This window comes from Ochotona princeps, chromosome 15 (genome assembly GCF_030435755.1).
Source record: "Ochotona princeps isolate mOchPri1 chromosome 15, mOchPri1.hap1, whole genome shotgun sequence".
Classification (NCBI taxonomy): Eukaryota; Metazoa; Chordata; class Mammalia; order Lagomorpha; family Ochotonidae; genus Ochotona; species Ochotona princeps.
Genome location: NC_080846.1, coordinates 14,004 through 37,380, shown reverse-complemented (window position 1 = coordinate 37,380; position 23,377 = coordinate 14,004). Strand labels below are relative to the sequence as shown.

The 23,377-nt window shown below is 51.8% G+C and overlaps 1 protein-coding gene across 2 annotated transcripts; it reads right to left on the bottom strand.

The window, feature by feature from the left end:
* Positions 1-4,780: 4,780 nt before the first annotated feature.
* RABL2B (RAB, member of RAS oncogene family like 2B) lies at positions 4,781-13,427 on the bottom strand. 2 transcript variants are annotated; one of them, XM_058673632.1, is made up of 8 exons: positions 13,157-13,427; positions 9,113-9,142; positions 8,415-8,494; positions 7,690-7,769; positions 5,981-6,092; positions 5,608-5,735; positions 5,281-5,364; positions 4,781-5,135 (listed from the first exon to the last, which is right to left on the bottom strand). In XM_058673632.1, exons 1-8 carry the CDS (start codon positions 13,261-13,263, stop codon positions 5,055-5,057), a joined length of 702 nt encoding a protein of 233 aa, XP_058529615.1. In that variant the 5' UTR covers positions 13,264-13,427; the 3' UTR covers positions 4,781-5,054. The 2 variants fall into 2 exon arrangements, with proteins under 2 accessions (XP_058529615.1, XP_004589460.2); XM_004589403.4 differs by having other exon boundaries at positions 5,608-5,705; positions 13,157-13,402.
* Between the last annotated feature and the right edge of the window lie 9,950 nt (positions 13,428-23,377).

Below are 23,377 nucleotides of genomic sequence, written 5' to 3'. Positions count from 1 at the left end.
TCCCTTATCAGATGGCCTGATTCACTTTCGTGAACCTGGGGGGAAGCAGGTGATGGCTTAATGCTTGGGCATCTGACACTCAAGCTGTTGTAGGCATTTGTGGAATGAATCAGCAGGTGGAAAATTTCTCTGTCCCTCCCTCCCCCTATACTATGCCTATTTAACTATGTAAATCATAAGAGTTGATCTGAGCAATGTAAGGTTTGACGGCTGTAGGTGTTCTTGAGAGCTTGCCTTAGTATTCATCTCCCAACTGTTGAGTGTCTGATGTGAAACTCACAGATGTCCTTCCCCCACCAGAGAACTGCCTTTGCTTGGATCATAGGCACAACTCCTGGTCTTCTGGTAGAACGAACTCATGGGAGAGTGTCATCTGTCTTCCAGCTCCCTTGGGATTGGGCAGGCAAGGTGGTTCCAAGTGGAATCAGTGGACCTCCAGCTAAGACTTCAAGCTTTGCAGCTGCCTCCTGTTCTCTCCTCCCATTTATCATCTAATTACCCCAACAAGTCATTTCAACAATTGCTTTCTCAGGCTCTGCTTCCTGGAAATCTGAATCAAAACAGTGTATTGTTGGTGAATTTTATGGTGTGAAATGTAAAAAATATGCATTTATTCATAATGATCTGTGGTTCACTCCCCAAAGGCCACAAAGGCTGGGGCTGTGGCTGAAGCTAGGAATCCAGAAGTCTGTCTCCCACGGGAGTGGCAGGACCATCCTATGCTGTTTTCCCAGGTGCATTAGCAAGGAACTGGATTAGAAGTGGAGTAGCTGGAACTTGAACTGGCACTCTGATAGGGGGTTCCAGCACTGTAGGCTGCAGGTTAACCCCCTGTGCCACAATGCCAGCTCTGACGGCACAAATTCTCTTAACAAACCTACTGCATATTGAAAGATTATCTATTTATTTAAAAAGCAGCATGACAGAGATCTTCTACCTGCTGAGACTGGGGGTAGGCTGTGCAGGGCCAGGCTGTAGCACCTGCCGGCAAATGCCAAGGAAGCATAACTGGGACTGGGGGGTAGACCAGGCTTGGCAGGGCTGCAACAACTACAAGTTGGGTTTGGAGGATGACCAGGCTAGGCCAGGACACTGCATCTATCGTGCTTGCAAGAGCCAGGATAAGTGTCCACTGGCAGGGCTTTGTCACAGCATCACTGGCAAATTCTGGGGCAGGGTGCAAATCATGTCCGACTGGACTGCAGTACCCTTTGGAAGCTACAAGATCTGGGAGCGGGAGTAGGCCCTGTAGGGAAACTGTGGGCACTCTACTGGGTTATAGTTCCTGCTGGAGTGCATGAGAACCAGGGCTGGGAGCAGATTAACCTGGGCAAGGTGGCAGCACCCATTGGCATACTTGTGGATTGGGCTGTGGAGTGGGGTGGGCTAAGTTGTAACACCCATAGGTATATATGAGAGCTAGATGGGATGTGGCATGAATCAGCCTATCAGGCACAGGAACTGGGGGCTGGGGAGGGTCTGGTGGGAGTTACTGGGAGTCACCCCACCTAGGCTGCACTTCCTGCCGGTATGCACAAGAGCCAGTGGCACGCTGGGCTGGGCTGCAGCAACCATTGGTTTGCATGTGACATGGGACTGGGGGCAAAGTTAACCAGGCAATGACAATCACCAGTGTGTGCATAGGCTGTTATGGGTGATGGACTGAACCAGACACTGTCCTGGTTGGCATATGTGAATCAGGTCTGTGGTCACTCCAGGTCCCCAACTGGACCACTAGACTCAAAGCTATGGCCACAGGGAGAAGCATAGGATTTGTGGTCTAACTTTTGAATATATGTATCAGGACTGGGCTTTTTCTATTGCTGATGCCTATGCAGTGGGTGACATGCCCAGGCACATATGGGACAAGATGGCCCTAACCCATTTGGGCCTGCAGAGGATGGCAGTGCCACGTCAGAAGATGGGGAGAACAGGTTGGACAACTCTCCTGGCTGAGCTTTGGCAGCAAGTGTCTGGGTGAGTGGATGCACTGGATGGGCTCTGTCAGCCATGGACCCTGGAAGGATTTTCTCAAACCTGCAGCAATGAAACCAGCAGCATCTCAGAACTATTAAAACCACTCAAGCAATACTCTTGAAACATTTTTCTCCACTTCAGGGTTTCTAGGATGACGTCAGGCAGACATCTCCCATCCCTGGGTGCTGGTGTGGTTTGACAGCTGGGGGCAGCCCCTCCCCCGACATACACGCAGAGGGAAGGGAAAATTAGAAGTATTCATCCCACCCACCATCTCCCATACCTTGACCCTCTCCACCCTAATCAGGGTCCTCAAGGGTGTGCATCTTGTCAACTTTGTAAACAACATAAAAAAAAAAAACAACCCAGAAACAAATCAGGGCTTCAGATGAGGATGTTGGTATCGCAAGCAGCAGCCTCACCTGCTGTGCCACAACACCATCCCCAAAACTTTGAACTCTTAAGAAAATTCTCATTTACAGTAACAGAAAATCTGTCATTTTAAAGCTCCATCTTACCATAGTAATGGGAAATGTATGTGTGAAATTTCAGTCAAGTGAGATCTCTTAAATTGAGTATTTGAATCACTTAAATATTTTATGTATTTGAAAATAACAAGGCAGAGAGAGGTGATACCCACTGGGTCACACCCAAAACAGCTGCCGAGGCTGGGCCAGGGTAAGGCCAGGACCTGGTGGCAGGGATTCAACCTTTGAGCCAGGAGTGTGGACTCTCAGGGTCTACCTTTGAAGGAGGCGAGATACAGACAGATCAAGAACCTACATCCAGGCAATGACACCCAAAGCAGGTATTCCAAGTGGCAAACCAACCATTCTGCCAAACCCACAACCTAAGACCCATTAGTTCAAAGGAGAAATAGTTGTTCTTGAGTGTCTTAACCTATAGCTATTCATGGAAGGCATCTTATCTCTCAGTTCTGTCCCATGGAATAGTACCCACACTGATATTCAGCCAGACTTCTGGCTCCAGTTTCCTACTAAACCAGACCCTGGGAGTTAGTCTTTACCTGCAATAAGTCCTTAAGCACAGCTAACTTCCCTCAGCCAAGTCCTCTTTTCAGGGTGGGTTTGCTGCTATAAGGCAAAATGCCAGATGCATAGAGGCACTTAGGAGATCTTTTATTCCAGCAGGTTAGGAACAGGAGGGGGGGTGGAGGGGGAGAGAAGAGAAACATCTACCATGGTGGTAAGATGGGGGGGCTGCTAGGACAGGGGAATGGAGCAATACGGAGGAGGATGGGCAGCTGCACGTGCAGGGGGAGAGGAGGAAGTGAGGGAGGAAAAGGAAGTGGATAGGAAGGCGGCTGTGAGATACTGGATGGGATTGTTGAAGCTGCAGAGGGGAATGGTACGTGGGCAGGGATTAGGGAGGAGGAGGCCACAAGGGATTGGTGGGCAAGTGGAATGGCATGAAATGTGCAAGATCAGGGAAAGGGAAAGCAGCTATCTGAAACAGTAAGAATGGAGATCTTCAGTGCTGATGTTCCAGTCATTCACAAGGGAAGCAGCTTTGGACTGGCCCTAACCCTAATCCTGCGAAGCAGCAGTGAACGGGTCCTTGGTTCCCAGCTTTGGATTGGCCCTAACCCTAACAGTAACCCTGGGAAGCAGCAGTGAATGGGTCCTTGGTTCCCAGGTTTGGACTGGCTTTAACCCTAGCCCTAATCCTGGGAAGCAATAGAAACAAATTCTTTTGTGTCTTTTTGCTCAGTACACTTCAGACCCACAACACACATAGACACATTGTTTATGCAATCCAACTTTACTGTAAAAAAGAAGCCAAATAAATTAGTGAAAGCAACGCAAATGATGTACAAGATGATCATAAAATCATATTGGGAGGGGAGGGGCCACCTACAGGAGGGTTAGCAAGAACAGGAAGTTTCCTATGCTGAAACAGGGATTTGTAAAGGACACCCCTTTAAACTTATCAAGTTCTAAGTGAGTGTCTCTCATAGTGTGATTGTATTGACCTATCTGCCACTCAATGTGGCCAGCTCTGCCATTGGATTTTAATCGAATCTTGCCCTTATCTATGGAAGCTCCTAAACAGAGCACATACTCAAACATGTGGAATGAGTTTACTGTCCTCTCAATGTATTTTTTTTTTCCAGTTAATTGGGAGAGACCAATTTTCTGCCATATGGGTGCCGGTTTGTGTCCTGGCTTCTCCACTTCCGATCCAGCTCCCTGCTTGTCTCCTGGGAAAGCAGCAGAGGATGGGCCCTAAGCCTTGGGACCCTGCACCTATGTAGGAGACATGCAGGAGGCTACTGACTCCTGGCTTCAGATTGGCTCAGCTCTGGTCATTTCAGCTATCTGCTGAGTAAATCAGTGGATGTCAGATTTTTCTCTCTGTAAAACTCTGTCTTTCCATGTAAATAAATCTTTCAAAAAGTTACATGGGAGATTGAAGAGGAAAGAACAGAGAACTCAGGGACAAGAGTGAAGGCCTCATACATTGTGCAGCAGGCTGAGCCAGCACTGGGCAGGGAGACAGGACACTCACATTCCACACCGGAGTGCCTGTGCCTACAACTTCCTGATTCTAGCTTCCTGCAGTGTAGACTCTGGAAGGCAGTCGTTAGGACTCAGTAGTTGGGTCCCCTGTACCTGTGTGGGAGAGCCTCTGACCTGATCTGGTCCTGCCCACTGGGAACATCTGGGGATTAAGCCAGCAGACAGAACTCTCCCTGTTTCTTAAGCATTAAAAAGTGTGTGTGTGTGGGGGGGTGGTGGTGACTAGCAAACACTCCCTTGGTAGAAACAAAAGAACTAGTCCCTAACCACCCAAATTTCCTTTTATTAAAAAATTGTACAGCCTCTGCCTGCTTTCCACCTGGGGAAATATTAATGACATGACACTCAACTCCACCCAAGGACTACTGGGCAAAGACCTGGCACATGGAGCCTGCTGGTGCTGTCCTTACCCTGTGTTAGGGTCACAGATGTGGGAGAGGCAAACAGGATGGGAGGGCTTACAGCAGCTGGAGGAGGGGATGGCCGGGACAGAGGCTCTCTCAGAGACCCCCATCCCTGCAACCCTTGGAGGCCATGTTAGGAGGGAGAGGGGCTCCCGATGCTGCCACTCTGCTCTTGGTCTGGTACATTCTCCTCCTCCTCTTCTAGCTTGAAATTCTGTGAACAAAGTCACAAGTAAGGCCTAGCTCTGTGCAGCTGGCGCAGACATGTGAAGTTAGCAAAGGCAGGCAACAGCTGTGGTCCTGCATATGCCTGAGAAACCTTGTGTTGCCTATCCCACCCCAAACATTTCCTGGCCTACCTCCAGCTCCTGCAACACTTCATCCATGAAGTCCTGGGAGTTCTGTTTATATGACACAGCTAACCGAATTGCGTCACTGAAGAGCTGGGGGTGAAGCGCAAATGGAGGAAGTGAAGGGTGGCAGTCAGCAGAAGGCCCTGGAATAAGCCAGCTCACCCTTCAAGTCACCTAGATACTAGATATGGCCAATGAATTTTTGCTTAAGCCTAAGCCCATCACCCTCCTCTCTCTCCAACACATGTGCCCACACACGACCCCATCCTCCCCAACCCCCACTTCCCCTGGTGAGTGTACCACCTGGTCCCGATCTCACCAGGCTACCATTACCTTTACAACATTGGTGCCATCAGCAGCTGAGACAAAATACAGGGGGAGAGAGAATTTCTTTGCAAAACTGAAGCTTTTCTGGGTTACTTTTATGTCCGCTGTAGAGAGAGGATGGGATACTGGTGTGTCTATCAAGGAAAAGGGTGGGGGTTTGGAAGGGGTTGAATCACGACTGCATCCCAGTGAGCTGTGTGGTGATGACCAAGGGCTGGACCCTAGAGTTCAGGGAACTAGGAAGATAGGAAGTGCATGCAAGCAAAGATGATGGGGAGTAGGGTGGATCACCCAGGGCTGCCCACCCCAGCAAGTGTAGGAATGTACACTGACGGGTTCCCCATGAACTGCTGGTGCACAGGTGCAGGGATGGCCCCACCATCAATCTTATTGGCCACTACGATGCACGGGATCTCTGGCCTGAACTCCCGCAGCTCGGCATACCAGGTGCTCAGGTTCTTATAGGTGACCTTCCTCTGCACATCAAACACCTGCCAAGGGCAAAGGAAGACAGTTCAGGGACATGGTGTCTACATGCCAGGGCCAGATGACTCACTCCTAAGCAGGCAAGCTCTTGGTTTGGGGATTCACCCAAGTATGGGCTCCTCTGATCATACCTGCTCATCTCAGGGAAGTTTCTGAGCTTTCAGATCCAAAGGTGTTTTTATAATCTTCTATTCCTTTTTGTTTTCTTGGTAATCCTATTTACCTAACAAGTATAAACTTCTTTTAAAAGATCTATTTCTATATATTTGAAAGGAAGAGTGACAGAGAGCAAAGACGAGATCTTTCATCTACTGGTTCACTCCCTAGACAGCTGCAGAGTTGAGCTGACAGTACTGCGGGCAGCAGCTTAAGTGGCAGCTCCACAGCACAGCTCCCTATTTTAAGATCCGTTTGTGATACTTTTGAGTGCTATTTGAATTTTCCTTTGATATTAGTTTCATAGTTTTCTTTAGTCTTCTATTCACTCTGTCACTTTAATTTTCTACATTATCCTTTAGCTTATAATTTCACTGGCTTTTTCTTGATTCAATCTATTTCAAGACATCAGCGAAGAAACACGAGGACTGAAGGCCATTCTAACAACAGAGCTCAACAGGCAAATTCCAAGTCACCACTTTAGAGAACCCTCCGGCTCCTCACGGGAGCTCCTCAAAGGAGCTTCTTCCAGACAGCACAACAGCCACAAGGTGCTGAGCCCCAGCGTCCACGGATAAACTCATGGACCTGGCAGGCACTGGCACAGCAGCTCATTTGCTGACGGGGGTATGCTCGCATTCCATGTGGATTGCAGCTTCCTGCAAATGATGCCTCAAGTTGCTGGATACCTGTATTTAGTTCCTAGTTCCTGGCTTTGGGCTATCACAGCTGTTATAGGTATTGGGGGGGGGGGGGTAAACCAGTTAATGGGAGCGCTATATGTACCTTTTTCAAATAAGTAACTTTTAAAAAGAGGTTACAGGTTGGTTTGATGCCTCAGTGGCTAAATGCTCACCTTGCAACAAGCCAGAATCCCATGTGGGCATTGGTTCATGTCCCAGCTGTTCCACTTCCTACCCAGCTTCCTTCTTACGGCCTGGGAAAGCAGCAGACAATGGCCCAATGCCTTGGGACTCTCCACTGGGAGACCCAGGCAAAGCTCCTGGCTCCTGGCTTCAGAATGGCTCAGTTCTGGCTGTTACGACCACTTGGGGAGTGGCCAGACAGAAGGTCATTCTGTCTATCTCTCCTTCTCTGTGAATATGCCTCTCCAATCAAAATCTTTTAAAAAAAAAATGTTGTGGAGCACAACCACTTGGTAAGCTGCTGAACCAATTTCTAAATCCCCCAGCGCAGGATCTCATCTAGCATGTGGAAGGAGGGTTAGCAGGTGGAATACTTCCACAAGGGGCAGGAGATTTAGCTGGGAGTGTTTCAGTAAACAAGTGTTGTCTTGAGTTCCCACCCAGAACCTCTGGGGAACACATGAGGTATGTTGTGTACTTGGTGGACCAGAGCCCTTGGTGGACCAGAGCCTTTCTCCCACAATACTCCTCAGGCCAGATTTGCCCAGGGCCTTTGTCTACCTCCCAGCTGATCACGTACCATGATACAGGCGTGGGCCTTGTGATAGTAGGAGGCATGCATGCTCTGGAACCGCTCCTGGCCTGCTGTGTCCCAAAAGTCTGCAATAGAAATACAGCTCTACATGCCTACTGGGGCGGGAGCATGCACTTCTGTGCGGGGTCTGTGTGAAAACACAAAATGCACACATGTGAATGCAAGTGGGGAGGACACCACCTTACATGTAGTGATGTGTACACGTGTGAATTCATGTGGGGAGGCCCGAGTGTGCAGTGAGACATGCGTGCTGGGAGGGAAGGCAGTGCTGCCAGAAAGCCTCCCTGGTCCCCACACACAAGATGCAGGGCCCTGCCAGCTGTAGGCCTGACCACAGTGAAAACCCCGTCAGGCCAGACATGCGGTGTGGCCTGAGGAAGGCCATGACCTCCCAGAAGGTCAAACCTGTCTGGGAGACACACGTGTCCATTCTTCACACTGGCTGAATGAGAACACATGAAGCGAGGAGAGCTAGGGCCTTGTTAAAGATCTCTGTGTCCCTCCTCCCTCTGGCAGTTGCAGGCATCCTACACACTGGTTCTGGCCCAGAAGCAGGGTCAGAGAGAATGCCCTGCACCCTCCTGCCACCGTCCCTGACAGGCTGGACTGTAACAACATCTGTTCATGCCTGGGCTCTCACTCCACCGCCCCCCACGGGCCACTCTTGCCTCTCCTCTCCTCCCAGTCCCTCTGGACTCCATGCTGCTCACCCACGAGGATGGTCTTGCCGTCCACTGTGGTTGTGTGCTTGTACAGGGTCAGGGCGTAGGTGGACAGCTGCTGTGGCTGACTTCATTCAGAAATTAAGGAGCAGAGAGGAAGGAGCCGATCTTGTATGGTGGAACAAGCCCTTCCCCATCTTGGAGTTACATTTTAGGTGGGATGGATTTGGGAGAGGAGCATCTGGTGTATGGCTAATTCTCTCCTTGGGACACCACCGTTCCACACAGAGGTGCCTGCTTGGAGTTGAGGGGACTCTGAACAAGCTTGCTGCTCAAGTGCACCCTGGAGGTAGCAGGTGACAGCCCAAAGACTTGGGTTCTGATTCCTCACACAGAAGACCCAGAGGACGTCCTTGGTTCCTGCCCAGTAAGCACTGGGGAAGTCAACCAATGGATGGAGAAATCTGTCCCCTTTCTCTGTCACTCTACCTTTCCACATAGATTTATTAGGGTGCTAAATTTTGAAATCAGAGAACCAAAGGTCACGGGAAGGACCAGGGTCAGGGTTGTGATGCCTATGCCAGACTAAGTGCACTATCAATGCTACCACCTTCCTGGTGTCCATCAAACCCAAACTAAGTGAACTTGAGGGAGCAGTGGTGCCTGTGTGATCTCCTAGGTTGAAGCCAAAAAGCAGGAATGTGCGAAGAGCTAGTGGAGCAGGTGCTTTCAGCTGTGAAGGATACAATCCGTCCATGAGGAACCGCTCCATGAGTCTGCAAGAACAACGGGCAAGGTCAGGGTGAACCCCACCTCCCCCTTGCCCTACTGGATCGCCCCCAGGCCTGAGGCTTCTCTGATGTTCACTCCACAGCTACACAATTCCTGGATCAAGCCTGCATCCTGGGATTCACTTCAAGGCAGTGACACAGATGGCCAGTGTGAGGCCCTCAGGTATGTCATTTCCACGTCACGGCATGGCTACATGAGGAGGCAGGCCAGGAAAGCTATGTCTTCTACCCAAATGCCATCCACCTTCCCTGCATTCTGCAGCTCCTTTAAGGCTTTGATCCAATGTTACCCTTACCTTATTTATAACATTAAAGCTGTAACCCTTTAGTATGTCTTCCTCTCTCTATCCCTTACCTAACACCAAGTATTGAGACGATTTACTGTCTCAAGATATAAAACCACTTATAACTTATGAGTCAGATAGCATTAAAACTACTTAAATTTTACAACTGAAAGACACAAAAGTTCTTTCCATGTAATTTCTTTTTTTTTTTTTTAAAGATTTATTCGTTTTATTACAGCCAGATATACACAGAGGAGGAGAGACAGAGAGGAAGATCTTCCGTCCGATGATTCACTCCCCAAGTGAGCCGCAATGGGCCGATGCGCGCCGATCTGAAGCCGGGAACCTGGAACCTCTTCCGGGTCTCCCACGCGGGTGCAGGGTCCCAATGCATTGGGCCATCCTCAACTGCTTTCCCAGACCACAAGCAGGGAGCTGGATGGGAAGTGGAGCTGCCAGGATTAGAACCGGCGCCCAAATGGTATCCCGGGGCTTTCAAGGTGAGGACTTTAGCCGCTAGGCCACGCCGCCGGGCCCCCATGTAATTTCTTATAAAGAAGTTTATCGGAGGGGCCCTCAACACTGGCAGCTCTCATGGTGCCGTTTCGAGTCCTAGCAGTTGTTCTTTTGATCCCACTCCCTGCTAATGTGTGTGGGAAAGCAGTGGAGGGTGGGCCAAGTGCTTGGCCCCTGCAGACACAAGGGAGACCTGGATGTAGCTCCTGGCTCCTGGCTTTGGCCTGGTTGAACCCCAATCATTGTGGCCATTTGGGGAGTGAACCAGCAGACTGAAGCTTGCTTTTGCTTTCCCCCTCTCCATGATTATACCTTTAAAATAAATGAAATAAATCTTAACAACAACAATAACAAAGAATTAGAAACCTATACTTAAGATCAGAAATGTGTTCTTTGGAGATCACAGACTGGGCAAAGATGTCTGTTACCACTCTTGCATCACACAAGACTAGAAGTTCTAGCCTGTGTGATAAGGCAAGGCAAGAGAACACAAGGTATATAGATCAGAAAACACAGCTCTAATGTTTGTCCTAACAGTCTAGGTAAGAAATTCTAACAACAACAACAACAACAAAACAAGCAAAAGAAAACCCACCCAAAACATGACAAACAAACAGAACTGGCAGAGTTAACTTCAGTATGGTTACAGGATGCAAGAACAACAAATCAAAGCCAAGCGTAGGGCCTGGCGTGGTAGCCTAGCAGCTGGAGATCCAGCTGCACCGAGATCCCATATGGGTGCTGGTTCGTGTCCCAGCGGCTCTACTTCCTGTCTGGCTCCCTGCCTGTGGCCTGGAAAGCAGTCGAGGATGGCCCAAAGCCTTGGGACCCTGTGCCCATGTGGGGGATCCATAGGAAGCTCCTGGCTCCTGGCTTTGAATCAGCTCAGTACCAGCCATTATGGTCACTTGGGGAGGATCTTCCTCTCTGTCTCTCCTCCTCTCTGTATATCTGACTTTCCAATAAAAATAAATACAGTAAAAAAAAAACCCACAATGAAGTGTATTGCTATACAAAAGCAATCAACACACAGATGCTGAAATGTAAAAATGCTATTTATAATCACTAACAAAGAAATATTTAAATCTAACAAAACAGTTATAGAACTTCTAAGCTGAAAACTACAAAACATTAATTAAAGAAAATTAAACAGTAAGAAATAAATAAATGTATTAATATAAATACAATGATAAAAGGTTCAATCCATTGTAACAGAAGATTTGAAAAACATAATTTTCTAACAGGGCTGAGAATATATGAATCAAATATCAAAAGAACTGAAAAGAGAAATATAGACCTACCACGTATCCCATTTTCAACAGGCACAACCAGACAGGATCAACAGAGAAAGGACTTGAACAACACTACGACCCAGTCAGACCTACCAGTGCACACTCCACTCCACCCAACAGCAGCAGAACACGGAACACGTGTAGAAGAGACCATATGTGCGACCCCAAGACTAGTCTAACAAAATCAAGATTCAGATCACACCATCCCCCAGACACCCTGAATCTATCCTGATCTTCACATGTGGCACTCAGTTTTGTCTGGGAAGTTGCTAGAGGCAGCATGCAGACTAGTTTGCTTGCTTTTTGTTTCCAAAGTAGAGACAGACAGGGTGGTCCACCACTGCTTCACCGCCCCCCTCAAATGCCAGCAGTGGCCTCCAGCTGGGGCTGATGCTGGAGACAGGAAATGAGTCCAGATCTGTCAGTTCTGTGCCTTCACACCTCCCGGGGCCTATAGCAGCAAGAAGCTGCAGTCAGAGGCCCATTGCAGTAGACTAGTGGCTAAAATCCTCACCTTGTACATGCCGGGATCCCATATAGGCACCGGTTCTAAACCCGGCAGCTCCTGCTTCCCATCCAGCTCCCTGCTTGTGGTCTGGAAAAGCAGTCGAGACGGCCCAAAGCCTTGGGACCCTGCACCTATTTTGGAGACTCGGAAGAGGCTCTGAGCTCCTGGCTTTGGATCAGCGCACCTCCGGCCGTTGTAGCCACTTGGGGAGTGAATCATCGGATGATGATCATCGAATCATCTCTTCCTCTCTGTATATCTGACTTTCCAATAAAAATAAATAAATATTAAAAAAAAAAAGGGAGGGTAGATGTTGTGGTTTGATGTAGGTTGGTGGGTTCAGGTCCCAAGGTTTTGGCCCATCCTCTACTGCTTTTCCAGGTCGCACACAGGGAGCTAGAGGGGAAGTAGAGCAGCCAGGACATGAACTGGCGTCCATGTGCGATCCTGCTTGCAAGATAAAGATTCAGACATTCAGCCATGGCCCATACCCTCACTTTTTGGAAGATGGTCAAAGAACTGAAGAATGCTAAACTAAAACTGCATTGTGGGAGTCAGGACGGGGTGCTAAGTGTGAATTCATGAAGGCGGACTGTGATCCAGTCAAGTTCCTTGCAGATTTATTCATGGCTACTTGAGTCCAAACATATGTTAACAAGGATGAAGACAGAAAACACCGAGGGCCCAAAGCACCTGGGAGATCTGCTCAAGCCAGACAGTTGCTGGAGGCCAGGTGTCCTCAACAGATGAGAAAGGTACTTCCTGCGAAAAGCGCCAGTGCTGCAGGGCCTCTCCCCGGCTTTCAAATTCTGCACCTATGCATGAGCCACAGAAGGCAGCTCCAAGAATCAGCTGGGGTGGGCTCTAGGGGCAGCATTTAAGCCAGATCCCATTCTCGCGGTGCTGTGGTCCCAGTGCTGGCTTTGTGTTCTGACCCAGCTTCCTGCTGATGCCCTGGGAGACAGCAGGTGGTGGCTTAAGGACTTCTGCTCTAGACACCCTTGCAGCAGCCCTGGGTTGAGTTCTGGCTCCTGGCTTCTGCCTGGCCTTGCCCTGGCTGTTGTAGGCATTTGTGGAGCAAACCAGTCTGGGTTTCTCTGGGACTTTAAAAAAAAAAAAAGGGTCAGCCAAGCTCTAAGCGACCACTTTGAGCTGAGCTTATCAAGATCAGTGTGTCCTGCAGACTTGTGCTCAGCTGGGCACAGGCTGTGCTCGTGCCCCTAAGTGTGTGCAGCCCACACACCACACACATGCCTCAGCAGTCGGGAGGCTTTCCTCCACACCTGCCAAGACTCAGGGCAAGGCTCACCCCCCACAACACGTTCATTCCCGGGGCTCAGCATGCTTCTGAGGGGCAAGGGCCCAACACCCCCAGTCTGGTCCCCATTTTCCAACATACTTGGATTTCCCCACAGCGCTGTCACCCAGGCAGATGATTTTCACATTGTCATCGGCATCGTATTTCTCCTGGTCCAGCTCCTCAGCTCTGCCTCCGTCTCTGGCCATGGGTCCAGACTTCAGAGCAGCCCAGCTGGGCGCGGGAAACTCTTGTCTAGGAAGATCAGTGTGAAGCTGCCGTTAGAAACGCCAAACCCATGGCTTCCTAACCTGGACAGGTCACACACACCCGCTGGCCCCTGGCCCAGCCCTGTTTTCTGCACCGAAGAGCAGCACGTCCTCTGAGGGAGATCTCTCCACTCAGCTCCAGCCACACCTCTCCCCTCCCGCCCGGGGAGACACGATCCTAAAGCCGAGGTTTCACGAGGTCCACTCGCAAGAGTCCTCACGCGGACACTGGCCAAGCAGCCATGCGTGGCCCAGCGCACCGAGGGCCAAGAGGCCTCCGGGCCGCCGCGTGGGCGGCTCCACGCTCCCAAACCCCAACTGCACCCACACCCAGCGCCGGCCCCGCGGCCTGTTTCCAAGCCGACCTCAAGGATGCGCCCACCGCTCACCGGGGAGAGCAGCCCGGCAAGGGGGGAGCCCTCCGGAGCCCGCCAGTCCGCAGTCAGAGTGGGCGTCAGCGACACACCGACCGAGGACAGGAAGGACGCAGGCACTCGCGCCGAGCCCCGCACCCGCCGCTTCGTTTTCTCGTGCAGGGCCGGAAATGCCAAGGCCGCAGATGCCAAGGCCGCCGCACCCACGGCCGGCCCGCACGCATCCCCGCCGCTGCTACGCAACCGCGCGAGGCCCCGAGGAAGGGCTGCCCGACTGCAGGCCTGAGGGACCTCGCCGGCACGGGCTGGCCAGCGCAGTGCCTGCCTGCCTGCCGGCCCCGCGCACGGGCACCTTTTCGGCGCGAAGGAGAACCGGGGAGCGGCGGGAGGCAGGAGCCGCTTGTAGTTCTCGGCCCGGGCAGGGAAGCTGCAGGATCCGACTCGGTCGGGGTCAGCACGGCCCCTGGCTTCTTGGCGGAGCTGGTGCCGGAACGGGGAACCGGGCAGCTAAGGCTCTCGGAGTGAGGGGCTCCATGGTTAGGGTTACCACGGCAGGGCCGTCGGGAGCCGCGAGGAGTGGCGTGCAGCTGCTGGGACGTGAGGTGGAGTGAACGTGAGGTAATGTGGACATGAGATACCTTGGACGTGAGTTATTGTGGACGTGAGGTGGTGTGTACATGAGGTGGGCTGGACATGAGGTACTGTGGACACGAGGGAGTGGCCGTGAGTTCGTGTGGCCGCGAGGTAGAGTGGCCGTGAGCTGGAGTGGACATGAGCTGGAGTGGAAGTGAGGTGGTGTGGATGTAGGGTGGAGTGGACGTAAGGTGGGGTGGACATGAGGTCGAGTAGATGTGAGGTGGGATGGACAAGAGGTGGATGGAGGTTGAGTGGACTTGGGGTGAAGTGGATGTGAGGTGGTGTGGACGTGAGGTGGAGTGGACATGAGGTGGCATAGACGTGAGGTGGCATTCGTAGATCGCCTACTGGTAACTGCAATAGGGTATTCGGTGATGCAGATCAAGCCATGCCTTTCGTAAAGCAACTAGCATATGAAAATGCCAACAAATGGTGCCAGGAAGCAATTAGACCTTGGAAGCATAAGCCCCTTAACGTCTATCTTAAACTTTGTAAGGACATCGGGGAAGGACAGATAATGGGTGCAGCCATTGCAGAGGCATTGCGTGGCGGCACAACCGTGAACTCGGGGGCGCGCCCAAAACAAGGATGTTTCAAATGTGGCCGGCTAGGGCATATCCGCCGGAACTGCCCACTCTACACATAGGAAACAGCACCGTCTGGCTTTGGGGTTGTGTAGGGAGGAGGCCAATGGTTTTGCCAGACAAGGAAAAGAGAATATTCTAGGTTAATGGATGGTGTCTTGATGCTTGGTGGACTAGCTCAGCCTTACATGGAGAACCCTAAAGGGCATATATATACATAGCTGGGAAATATTTTGACCAAGAGTTGTATGTACCATAAATCAGTATTGTAGAGCCCAAATTTAGCTCCAGCAGAAAAAGGGTCAATAGGATGCCTGCAGGCAGAAGACCTTGTGAGATGAGGAGCGGCAGAAGACCTTGCCAGATAGAGAGCTAGGAGCCCTTGGGTGCTTTCCAAAAGCTTGGAATAGTAAGTTTCAGTTTCCCAAGTTTCTATTTTACAAAAGAGAGATAAGTTTCCATTTCTCAGACACTGAGCCATTCTTGAAGACTGCTTTAAGCAGGGGCAGCTCCTGTACCAATCATAGCCTTGTGTGACTTAAAGCTGCCAATGGGATCCCTGTAACTATGCATCTGCTTCTGTAACCCCGCTTCCTGCTTCCCATATCCTATAAAAAGACCCAGCTTGTGCGGCTCGGCGGGACTCCTTACTCGATCAAGCGGGAGTGCCCACTAGCCCGTGTGAAATAAACCTTGCCTCATGCGTGATTGCATCTCTTGGTCTCCTGTCTGGTGTCTGCCGGAGGGCTCCGTTCGTCGAGGGGCGAGGGCCCCTGGCCATCGCCCACTCGGGTTTAACAGTATTTGATTCAGATCACAAATAAAGCAATCTCAAATTAATCCTTACACTATCATATGGGTTAATATTGACTTTTCAATATATATACATACACTTAAGATTCATTTATTTAGATTGGAAAGACAGATTTACAGAGAACAGATAGAAAGATCTTTCATCTGCTAGCTCACCAAGTGGCCGCAACAGCTGAGCTGAGCCGATCCAAAGCCAGGAGCCAGGAGCTTCTGGGTCTCCCATGTGGGTGCACGGTCCCAAAGTATTTGCGCCATCTTCTGCTGTCTTCCCAGGCCACAGCAGGGAGTTGGATGGGAAATGGAGCAGCCGGCACCCATATCTGTATGCTTGACTGGGGGACTGGGGAGGATCAGTTAATTGTGCTTAGCCAGACTTTTTGACACTCAACACTCAAAACAGAAAGACAGAAACAATGTTAACAACAACTTATTGCTTTTGCATTTCTGGTTTTGTATGATAGTGGGACTGTACCAAAAGCAGTTTGAGAAAGTTACCTGAATCAGTTATTTTCAGTTTCACAGTGTCCATAATATATATTGTATCAGAACTTTGTGAAAGTTAATTTTATAACAATTTTTTTCATATTTTTTGGGGGGAGAGGCTGATAATCAGGCAACAAGAACCACGTTCCTGGAGTTATGACTTGGTGACCTTGAGTCCGAGTCCAGCTCTGCTCACAACCAGCTGAGCAAATCATGACGGTTCAGTTCCTTTACCTGAACAACAAAGAGCTAAAATTTACTTTCTAAGGCCCTGCCGAATTGTGTCTCAATATTTGGACTTCATCTTCACCTTCAGCAGGCTTATGATTGATCGATCATCTTTGAGAGCCATGATCACATTATTTAAAGGCTGCTCAGTTAACTGAACAGACCAGAACACAGGGTGCAGGATATGATGTTGTTCCATATACCTATTTAAAACAGTTTGACTTTGGATCAAAACAGCTCCTGTAATTTTGTTAGCCTTTCTTGGTATGTATTTTATAAAGACATGCTTGTTCCTATCTAAAATTTGCTTTAAAGCATTTATTTATTAATAGAATCACTGATAAAATTGCTTTCCCCTATTTCAAAACCACTTATTCAAAAATCAAATACTCCAGTGAATGATTCTAAAAGGCAATATAAAGGTGTGTGTATCAAGTTAGCTTTCGCGGGTCTCCACAGAGCAGGTAAACCAGACCAATGAGCAAGCTCCCTGCAGTCCAGAAGAAATTCCCTTAAGTCATAACCCACATGGTCTCTGCCTCTGGTGAGCGGCTGGCCTTGTCCTACAGACTGGATGGCCAGCAGTCTCAGGAGGCAGCTTTGCTATTGCTCTGTACAAACACACTCTCCTCCCGTTGTCTTCTCCGATGGAGAAAAGAAGAGCAAGTAGTTAAGCTGGTAGGATTTTAAAACTGAATTCCTGAGTCAACACAGGAAGTGGCCTCCTCTGGCTGTTTTGAGGTAAAGTCCTGCAAGACCCCGTCTGCGGGGAGGAGGTGATGGAGGAGGAGTCAAAGTCTGTGATCTGAAGTCCTTGAGAGCTGTCTGGCTCTAAAATGGGTAACTGAAATATAGAGCTTGCTACGAACTATTTTATATTGACAGTGCTGTGGAGTCAAAATGTGGAAAGGCTTTTTTTTTTTTTCAAGCGCACCTATGATCAGTCTGAGGAATGCTTGTCGGTTGCAAACTTACTGGACTTGTTAACAAGGATGCAACAGGACAATCACAAGGCAGTTAAAGGGGGGCAGGGCAGATCTAGAGATCAAGACCTGGAGCTTCCCGTGTGGTCAGGCAAACACGCCATTCCTCCTCTCCCCCACAAGTTCTGACACACACAAGCTTCGGAGCCTGTGTGGGTGTTCCAGTCAGCCGAGAAGCTTACATGGCTTCGTGCCAGCCCACGGGCATTTTCACAGGTCTCATGTTCGGTAACCATAGTTCTGCTCATGCTGACCCAGCCTCCCTCCGGCCAAGCAGGGGTGCTTTCCCCATCTGAAACTCTGTCCGGGAGCTGCCTGGGGACAAACCCGTAACACAGCAAAGTCAAGATGACTTAGCCCTGGACACTGAGCGCAGTCAGTTTTCGTCTGAATCATGGCCTAAGAGTTAAAATGAGCATCCGTGCAGAAAGGAGCTTTCTTCTGCGATGTACCGGCTTCATGCCCAGTTCTTAGTCCATAATTTGTCCATGACTAAAAGAAATGTAACCTGCTCTGTTCTCAGACTCCCCTTGGTATCTTTCGTCAACGACTGGCACTTCTTTTCTCATGTGAAAGCTTTCCAGAGATTCACACAGCTAAGAAACTCCCTGGACTTCAGATCATTCCATTACCCCAGCGACCCTCCCGGGCTTGTTTTCCTACTTCCTTAAGTCAGTGCACCGGCATCGAAGCCCTGCTATGACTGGTCTGGACGTGTGTTCATCTCCGCAGCTAGCCTATCAGACCCTCGCCTCTGCTGCTGGGGGTTTCCTGTGTTTGAGAACAGTACCTAGCTGTTGAAATGTAAATGGCACAAGCCCCACTTCCATGGAGACATGCCTGACAACATTCCTAAAAGTATGGTGCTGTAAATAAACTTCAGATATTGAACAACAATCAGTCCACGCTTGTTATTCTATCCTTGTGCACCAATCCAAATGTGCGGGATAGCAAAAGCCTCCAAACCATCTCTGGGCATGGCCTCACAAGTACCACGATTCTTTCTTCAGGGCTCCTAGGAAGCATTCAGGGATCAGGCATCATTGTCACGTGCATTTGAGGCAGGAATTTTGCGGCACAGCCTCCAGCCGGGTGCTGCTGCCCTCTTGTTCACCAGGGAGTGCTTCACTCTCCCCCAGGGATCCTTCTGGATTCAAGACTCTTTCTCCTGCTGGTCAGCTGTGGACCGTCGGCCGCCGCTGATGTGCCACCTTCCACAAGACATCCCAACAGCTGACGTCTGTTTTTCACAGAGGTCCTTCTCCCCAGGACAGGTAGAGTAGCAACATGCCTGGATCCCTCGTCTGTAGCGGCCGCTCTCACAGCACGCAACGGCATAAGTTGTGCAAGCCAGGGGGACAGGCACCTTCAGCAGCCTGGTGAAGGAGCTGCTGAAGGGTCCAGCAAGGGTTGGTGTGGTGTGGTGTCGTGTGGTGTGGTGTGGTGTGGTGTGGTGTGGTGTGGTGTGGTGTGGTGTGGTGTGTTGGTGCGGGGTATTGTCCGAGTGGGTCAAGCCTCAGCCTGCCAGGCGGATGACCTGTATGGGTGCTGCTTGAAATCCTGGGTGCTTCCCCTGCAGTCCAGCTCCCTTCCGATCCTCCTGGGAGAGCAGCGGAGGATGCTGCCAGGGCTTGTGCCCCTGTGGCCCTGTGGCCCTGTGGGAGCTCTGGAGGAAGCTCCTGGTTCCTGGGCTTGTCCTGACCCAGCCACAGCTGGCCCTGGTGGTGGTCCTTGGGGAAGTGAGCCAGCAGATGTGAGAAAGCTTGCTGTCTCTCCCTCTCTGTTCCTGTGTGCTTCCAAGCAAAGGGGGCAGAGGGAGGCAGGAGGGAGGAAGGAAAAGACAGAAAGCTGCCGGCCTCCTGCGAGGGAGCATGCTGTGTGCTGTGTGCCGTGCTGTGGCTCTAGACTGCTTTTGTCTGTCAATGCAAACCCCAGGGCGTGGGTAGGGTTTCCGTAATGGGACTCGTGTGCAAGTTCTAAAAAGAGTGTCCTTGAGAGAGAATGCCTCTCTGGGCCTGGCTGCTTCCTTTGATTTTGAAGGAAACTCTGGTTGAGCGTCCTGCAGTGAGTGCCGGTGGCCACGAGAGGGCGCGCAAAGCTGTCCTTTCCACCTTTGATGGGTCAGGCCTTTGAGCTCGAGGCAGCCCAGCCTGAGCCATCCTAACCTCACGTCCGGGTCCCAGACAGTGTTCCGGGGCACGTGTGGTTGGAAGATCAGGGCTCCAAGGCCGAACAGCCCGCATACCAAGGCCCGGGAGTGGGTTGAGGACACTTGGGGCTTTGCATCTGCCGGCCCACTGTGGAAAAAGCGGCAGGGTTCCTTTAATAGCAAGGTACTATGTCAGAGCACCCAAAGAACCCTGGGAGCTAGAGTCCCACGTCAGTATGCCCACGGGTATTCTGGGAGCTAGAGTCCCACGTCAGCGTGACCACGAGCACTCTGGGAGCTGCAGTCCCACATCAGCGTGCCCATGGGCGTCTGGGAGTTGGAGTCCGACTTCAGCGTGGGCAAGTGCACTGTGGGAGCTGCAGTCCCACCTCAGAGCACCTAAGTACTCTAGCCGCTGGAGCCGTGAGGCATTTTGGGAAAAGGTGTTCCACTAGGTAGCCTTCGAAGGGGCGCTCTGGGACAAGAGACACCATCCCCTTGTCTCTTGATGTGCGTCGTGGGACGTATATTCCCAGCACCTCTTTTCCTGCCGAGCCGAGGCACAGCTGAGGCACAGCCGAGCACAGCCGAGCACAGCCGAAGTCAACCGAGCACAGCTGAGGCACCTCCGAGCACCTCCGAGTGCAGCCGAGCACAGCCGAGCAGGCACAGCCGTGCAGGCATGCAGTGCCGTGTCCATGTTACAGTGCAAGGAGATGGTCAGGGTTTTTGGAGCACACTTGGGAACTTGTGCTGTACGTGGCAGAAGTCATGAGCAGGTATGACGGTGAGCGGGGAGGCACCTGGGCCTGGACAAGGGAGCGCTTTCAGGGCCTGTGCTCCCGGCAGCACAGGCCTGGATCCCTGACAGTTTCCCCGCAGCTCTTCCTGCGTTCTACCCTGAAGCCTTCTTTTGGGGACACCACTATGTGGAGGTGCTGCCCCGTATCCCTGCCCTCTACTCAGACACTTGTCACCCCTTCCCCGTCTGCCCCTGCCTTGGCCATGCACCCCATCCGCTCCAGGAGGCCCTCACAACTGCCCTGTTTGTGTGGTATGGGGTCGTGGTGTGGCGCGGGATGGTGCTTGCTGCTGTCCCAGTGGGTCAAGCCTCAGCCTGCCAGGCGGATGGCCTGTATGGGTGCTGCTTCGAATCCTGGGTGCTTCCCCTGCAGTCCAGCTCCCTGCCGATCCTCCTGGGAGAGCATCAGAGGATGCTGCCAGGGCTTGTGCCCCTGTGCCCCTGTGCCCCTGTGGCCCTGTGGGAGATCTGGAGGAAGCTCCAGGTTCCTGGGCTTGTCCTGACCCAGCCTTAGCTGGCCCTGGTGGTGGTCCTTGGGGAGGTGAGCCAGCAGATGCAAGAAAAATTGCTGTCTCTCCCTCTCTGTTCCTGTGTGCTTCCAAGCAAATAGGACAGGGAGGCAGGCAGGCAGGTAGGAAGATACAGAAAAAAAGAGAAAGCTGCTGGCCTGCTGGGAGGGAGCATGCTGTGTGCTGTGTGCTGTGCTGTGGCTCTGGACTGCTTTTGTCTGTCAATTCAGACCCCCAGGGCGTGCGTAGGGTTTCCGTAATGTGCAAACTCTACAAAGTGTGTCCTTGAGAGAGAGTGCCTCTCTGAGTTGGGCTGCTTCCTTTGATTTTGAAAGAGAGTCTGGATGAGCATCCTGCAGTGAGTGGTGGTGGCCACAAGAGGGCTCCACCTTTGATGGGTCAGGCCTTTGAGCTCGAGGCAGCCCAGCCTGAGCTGTCCTAAGTTCAGGTGGGGTTCCTGGACAGTGATCCTGGACACGTGTGGTTGGAAGATCAGGGCTCCAAGGCCGGACGGCTGCATACCAAGGCCCGGGAGGGAAGGAGGACCCTTGGGACCTAGCATCGGCCTGGGCTTCTGTGATAGGAATTGTCAGGGTGCCTTTAAGAGCAGGGCACCTAAAGAACCCTGGGAGCTGCAGTCCCACGTCAGCATGCCCACAGGCCCTCTGGGAGCTGCAGTCCCATGCCTGCGTCGCCAGAGGCCCTTTGAGAGCTGGTGTTACACACCAGCCGACTGGGCTGGTGCTGTGCCGATCCAAAGCCGGGAACCTGGAACCTCTTCCAGGTCTCCCATGAGGGTTGCAGGGTCCCAAAGCTTTGGGCCGTCCTCGACTGCTTTCCCAGGCCACAAGCAGGAAGCTGGATGGGAAGTGGAGCTGCCGGGATTAGAACTGGTGCCCATATGGATCCTGGTGCGTTCAAGGTGAGGACTTTAGCCGCTAGGCTATGGCGCCGGGCCCAGGTGTCTGTTCCTGACATCGCACTGTGGCCAGATGGTCTTGACTGTCTCATGCAGGGCTGTGTCCTCAGTGTTGGTTGATTTTTACACATCACGTGAAAACCCCGTAGCTGGAGCTGTGTGAGCTCGATGGGTGTTGTGCAAACCCCGTCCCACTATCGGGGCGTTGTTGTGTGTGGTGCGGTGTGGTGGTGAGGGGTATTGTCCCAGTGGGTCAAGCCTCAGCCTGCCAGGCGGATGGCTTGTATGGGTGCTGGTTCGAATCCTGGGTGCTTCCCCTGCAGTCCAGCTCCCTGCCGATCCTCCTGGGAGAGCAGTGGAGGATGCTGCCAGGGCTTGTGCCCCTGTGCCCCTGTGCCCCTGTGGCCCTGTGGGAGATCTGGAGGAAGCTCCTGGTTCCTAGGCTTGTCCTGACCCAGTCACAGCTGGCTCTGGTGGTGGTCCTTGGGGAAGTGAGCCAGCAGATGCCAGAAAGCTTGCTGTCTCTCCCTCTCTGTTCCTGTGTGCTTCCAAGCAAAGAGGGCAGAGGGAGGCAGGAGGGAGGAAGGAAAAGACAGAAAGCTGCCGGCCTCCTGCGAGGGAGCATGCTGTGTGCTGTGTGCTGTGCTGTGGCTCTAGACTGCTTTTGCCTGTCAATGCAGACCCCAGGGCGTGCGTAGGGCTTCCGTCCTGGGTCTCATGTGCAAGCTCTAAAAAGAGTGTCCTTGAGAGAGAATGCCTCTCTGAGCTGGGCTGCTTCCCTTGATTTGGCAGGAGAGTCTTGGATGAGCGTCCTGCAGTGAGTGCTGGTGGCCACGAGAGGGCGCGCAAAGCTGCCCTTTTTTTTTTTTTTAACAGATTTATTTATTTTATTACAAAGTCAGATATACAGGGAGGAGAAGAGACAGAGAGGAAGATCTTCCATCCGATGATTCACTTTCCAAATGAGCCGCAACGGCCAGTGCGCGCAGATCCAAAGCCGGGAACCTGGAACCTCTTCCAGGTCTCCCACGAGGGTACAGGGTCCCAAAGCTTTGGGTCGTCCTCTACTGCTTTCCCAGGCCACAAGCAGGGAGCTGGATGGGAAGTGGAGCCGCCGCCGGGATTAGAGCCAGTGCCCATATGGGATCCTGGTGCGTTCAAGGGGATGACTTTAGCCGCTAAGCTACAGCGCCGGGCCCAGGTGCCTGTTCCTGACATCGCACTGTGGCCAGATGGTCTTGATGTCTCATGCAGGGCTGTGTCCTCAGTGTTGGTTGATTTTTACACATCACGTGAAAATCCTGTAGCTGGAGCTGTGTGAGCTCGACGGGTGTTGTGCAAACCCCATCCCACTATCGGGGCGTTGCTGTCGGCCCTGTCCTCTGTGATTGGGGGAGGCTCAGGCCGGATGTGGACAAAGGGCGGTGTGATGGGTCACAGGTGGTGTCAGTGTTTGTGTGTGTCTGTGCTGGGCACGCCCAGGGGCGTTGCCACGTCAGCATGAAGTCACCCTGCCTGCAAGGACCTCCGCAAGTTCAAGCCCCACGTTGGCCGACTCGCTGGTGCAAATGGCT

Excerpts from the sequence above, each read along its gene's own strand:
- RABL2B (XM_058673632.1), bottom strand. The coding sequence starts at position 13,263 with ATGGCCAGAGACGGAGGCAGAGCTGAGGAGCTGGACCAGGAGAAATAC. Across the intron at positions 7,770-8,414 it reads CGGCAAGACCATCCTCGTGG|ACTTTTGGGACACAGCAGGC; the intron begins GTGAGCAGCATG and ends TTTCTATTGCAG. Across the intron at positions 6,093-7,689 it reads AGGCCCACGCCTGTATCATG|GTGTTTGATGTGCAGAGGAA; the intron begins GTACGTGATCAG and ends TGCCCTTGGCAG.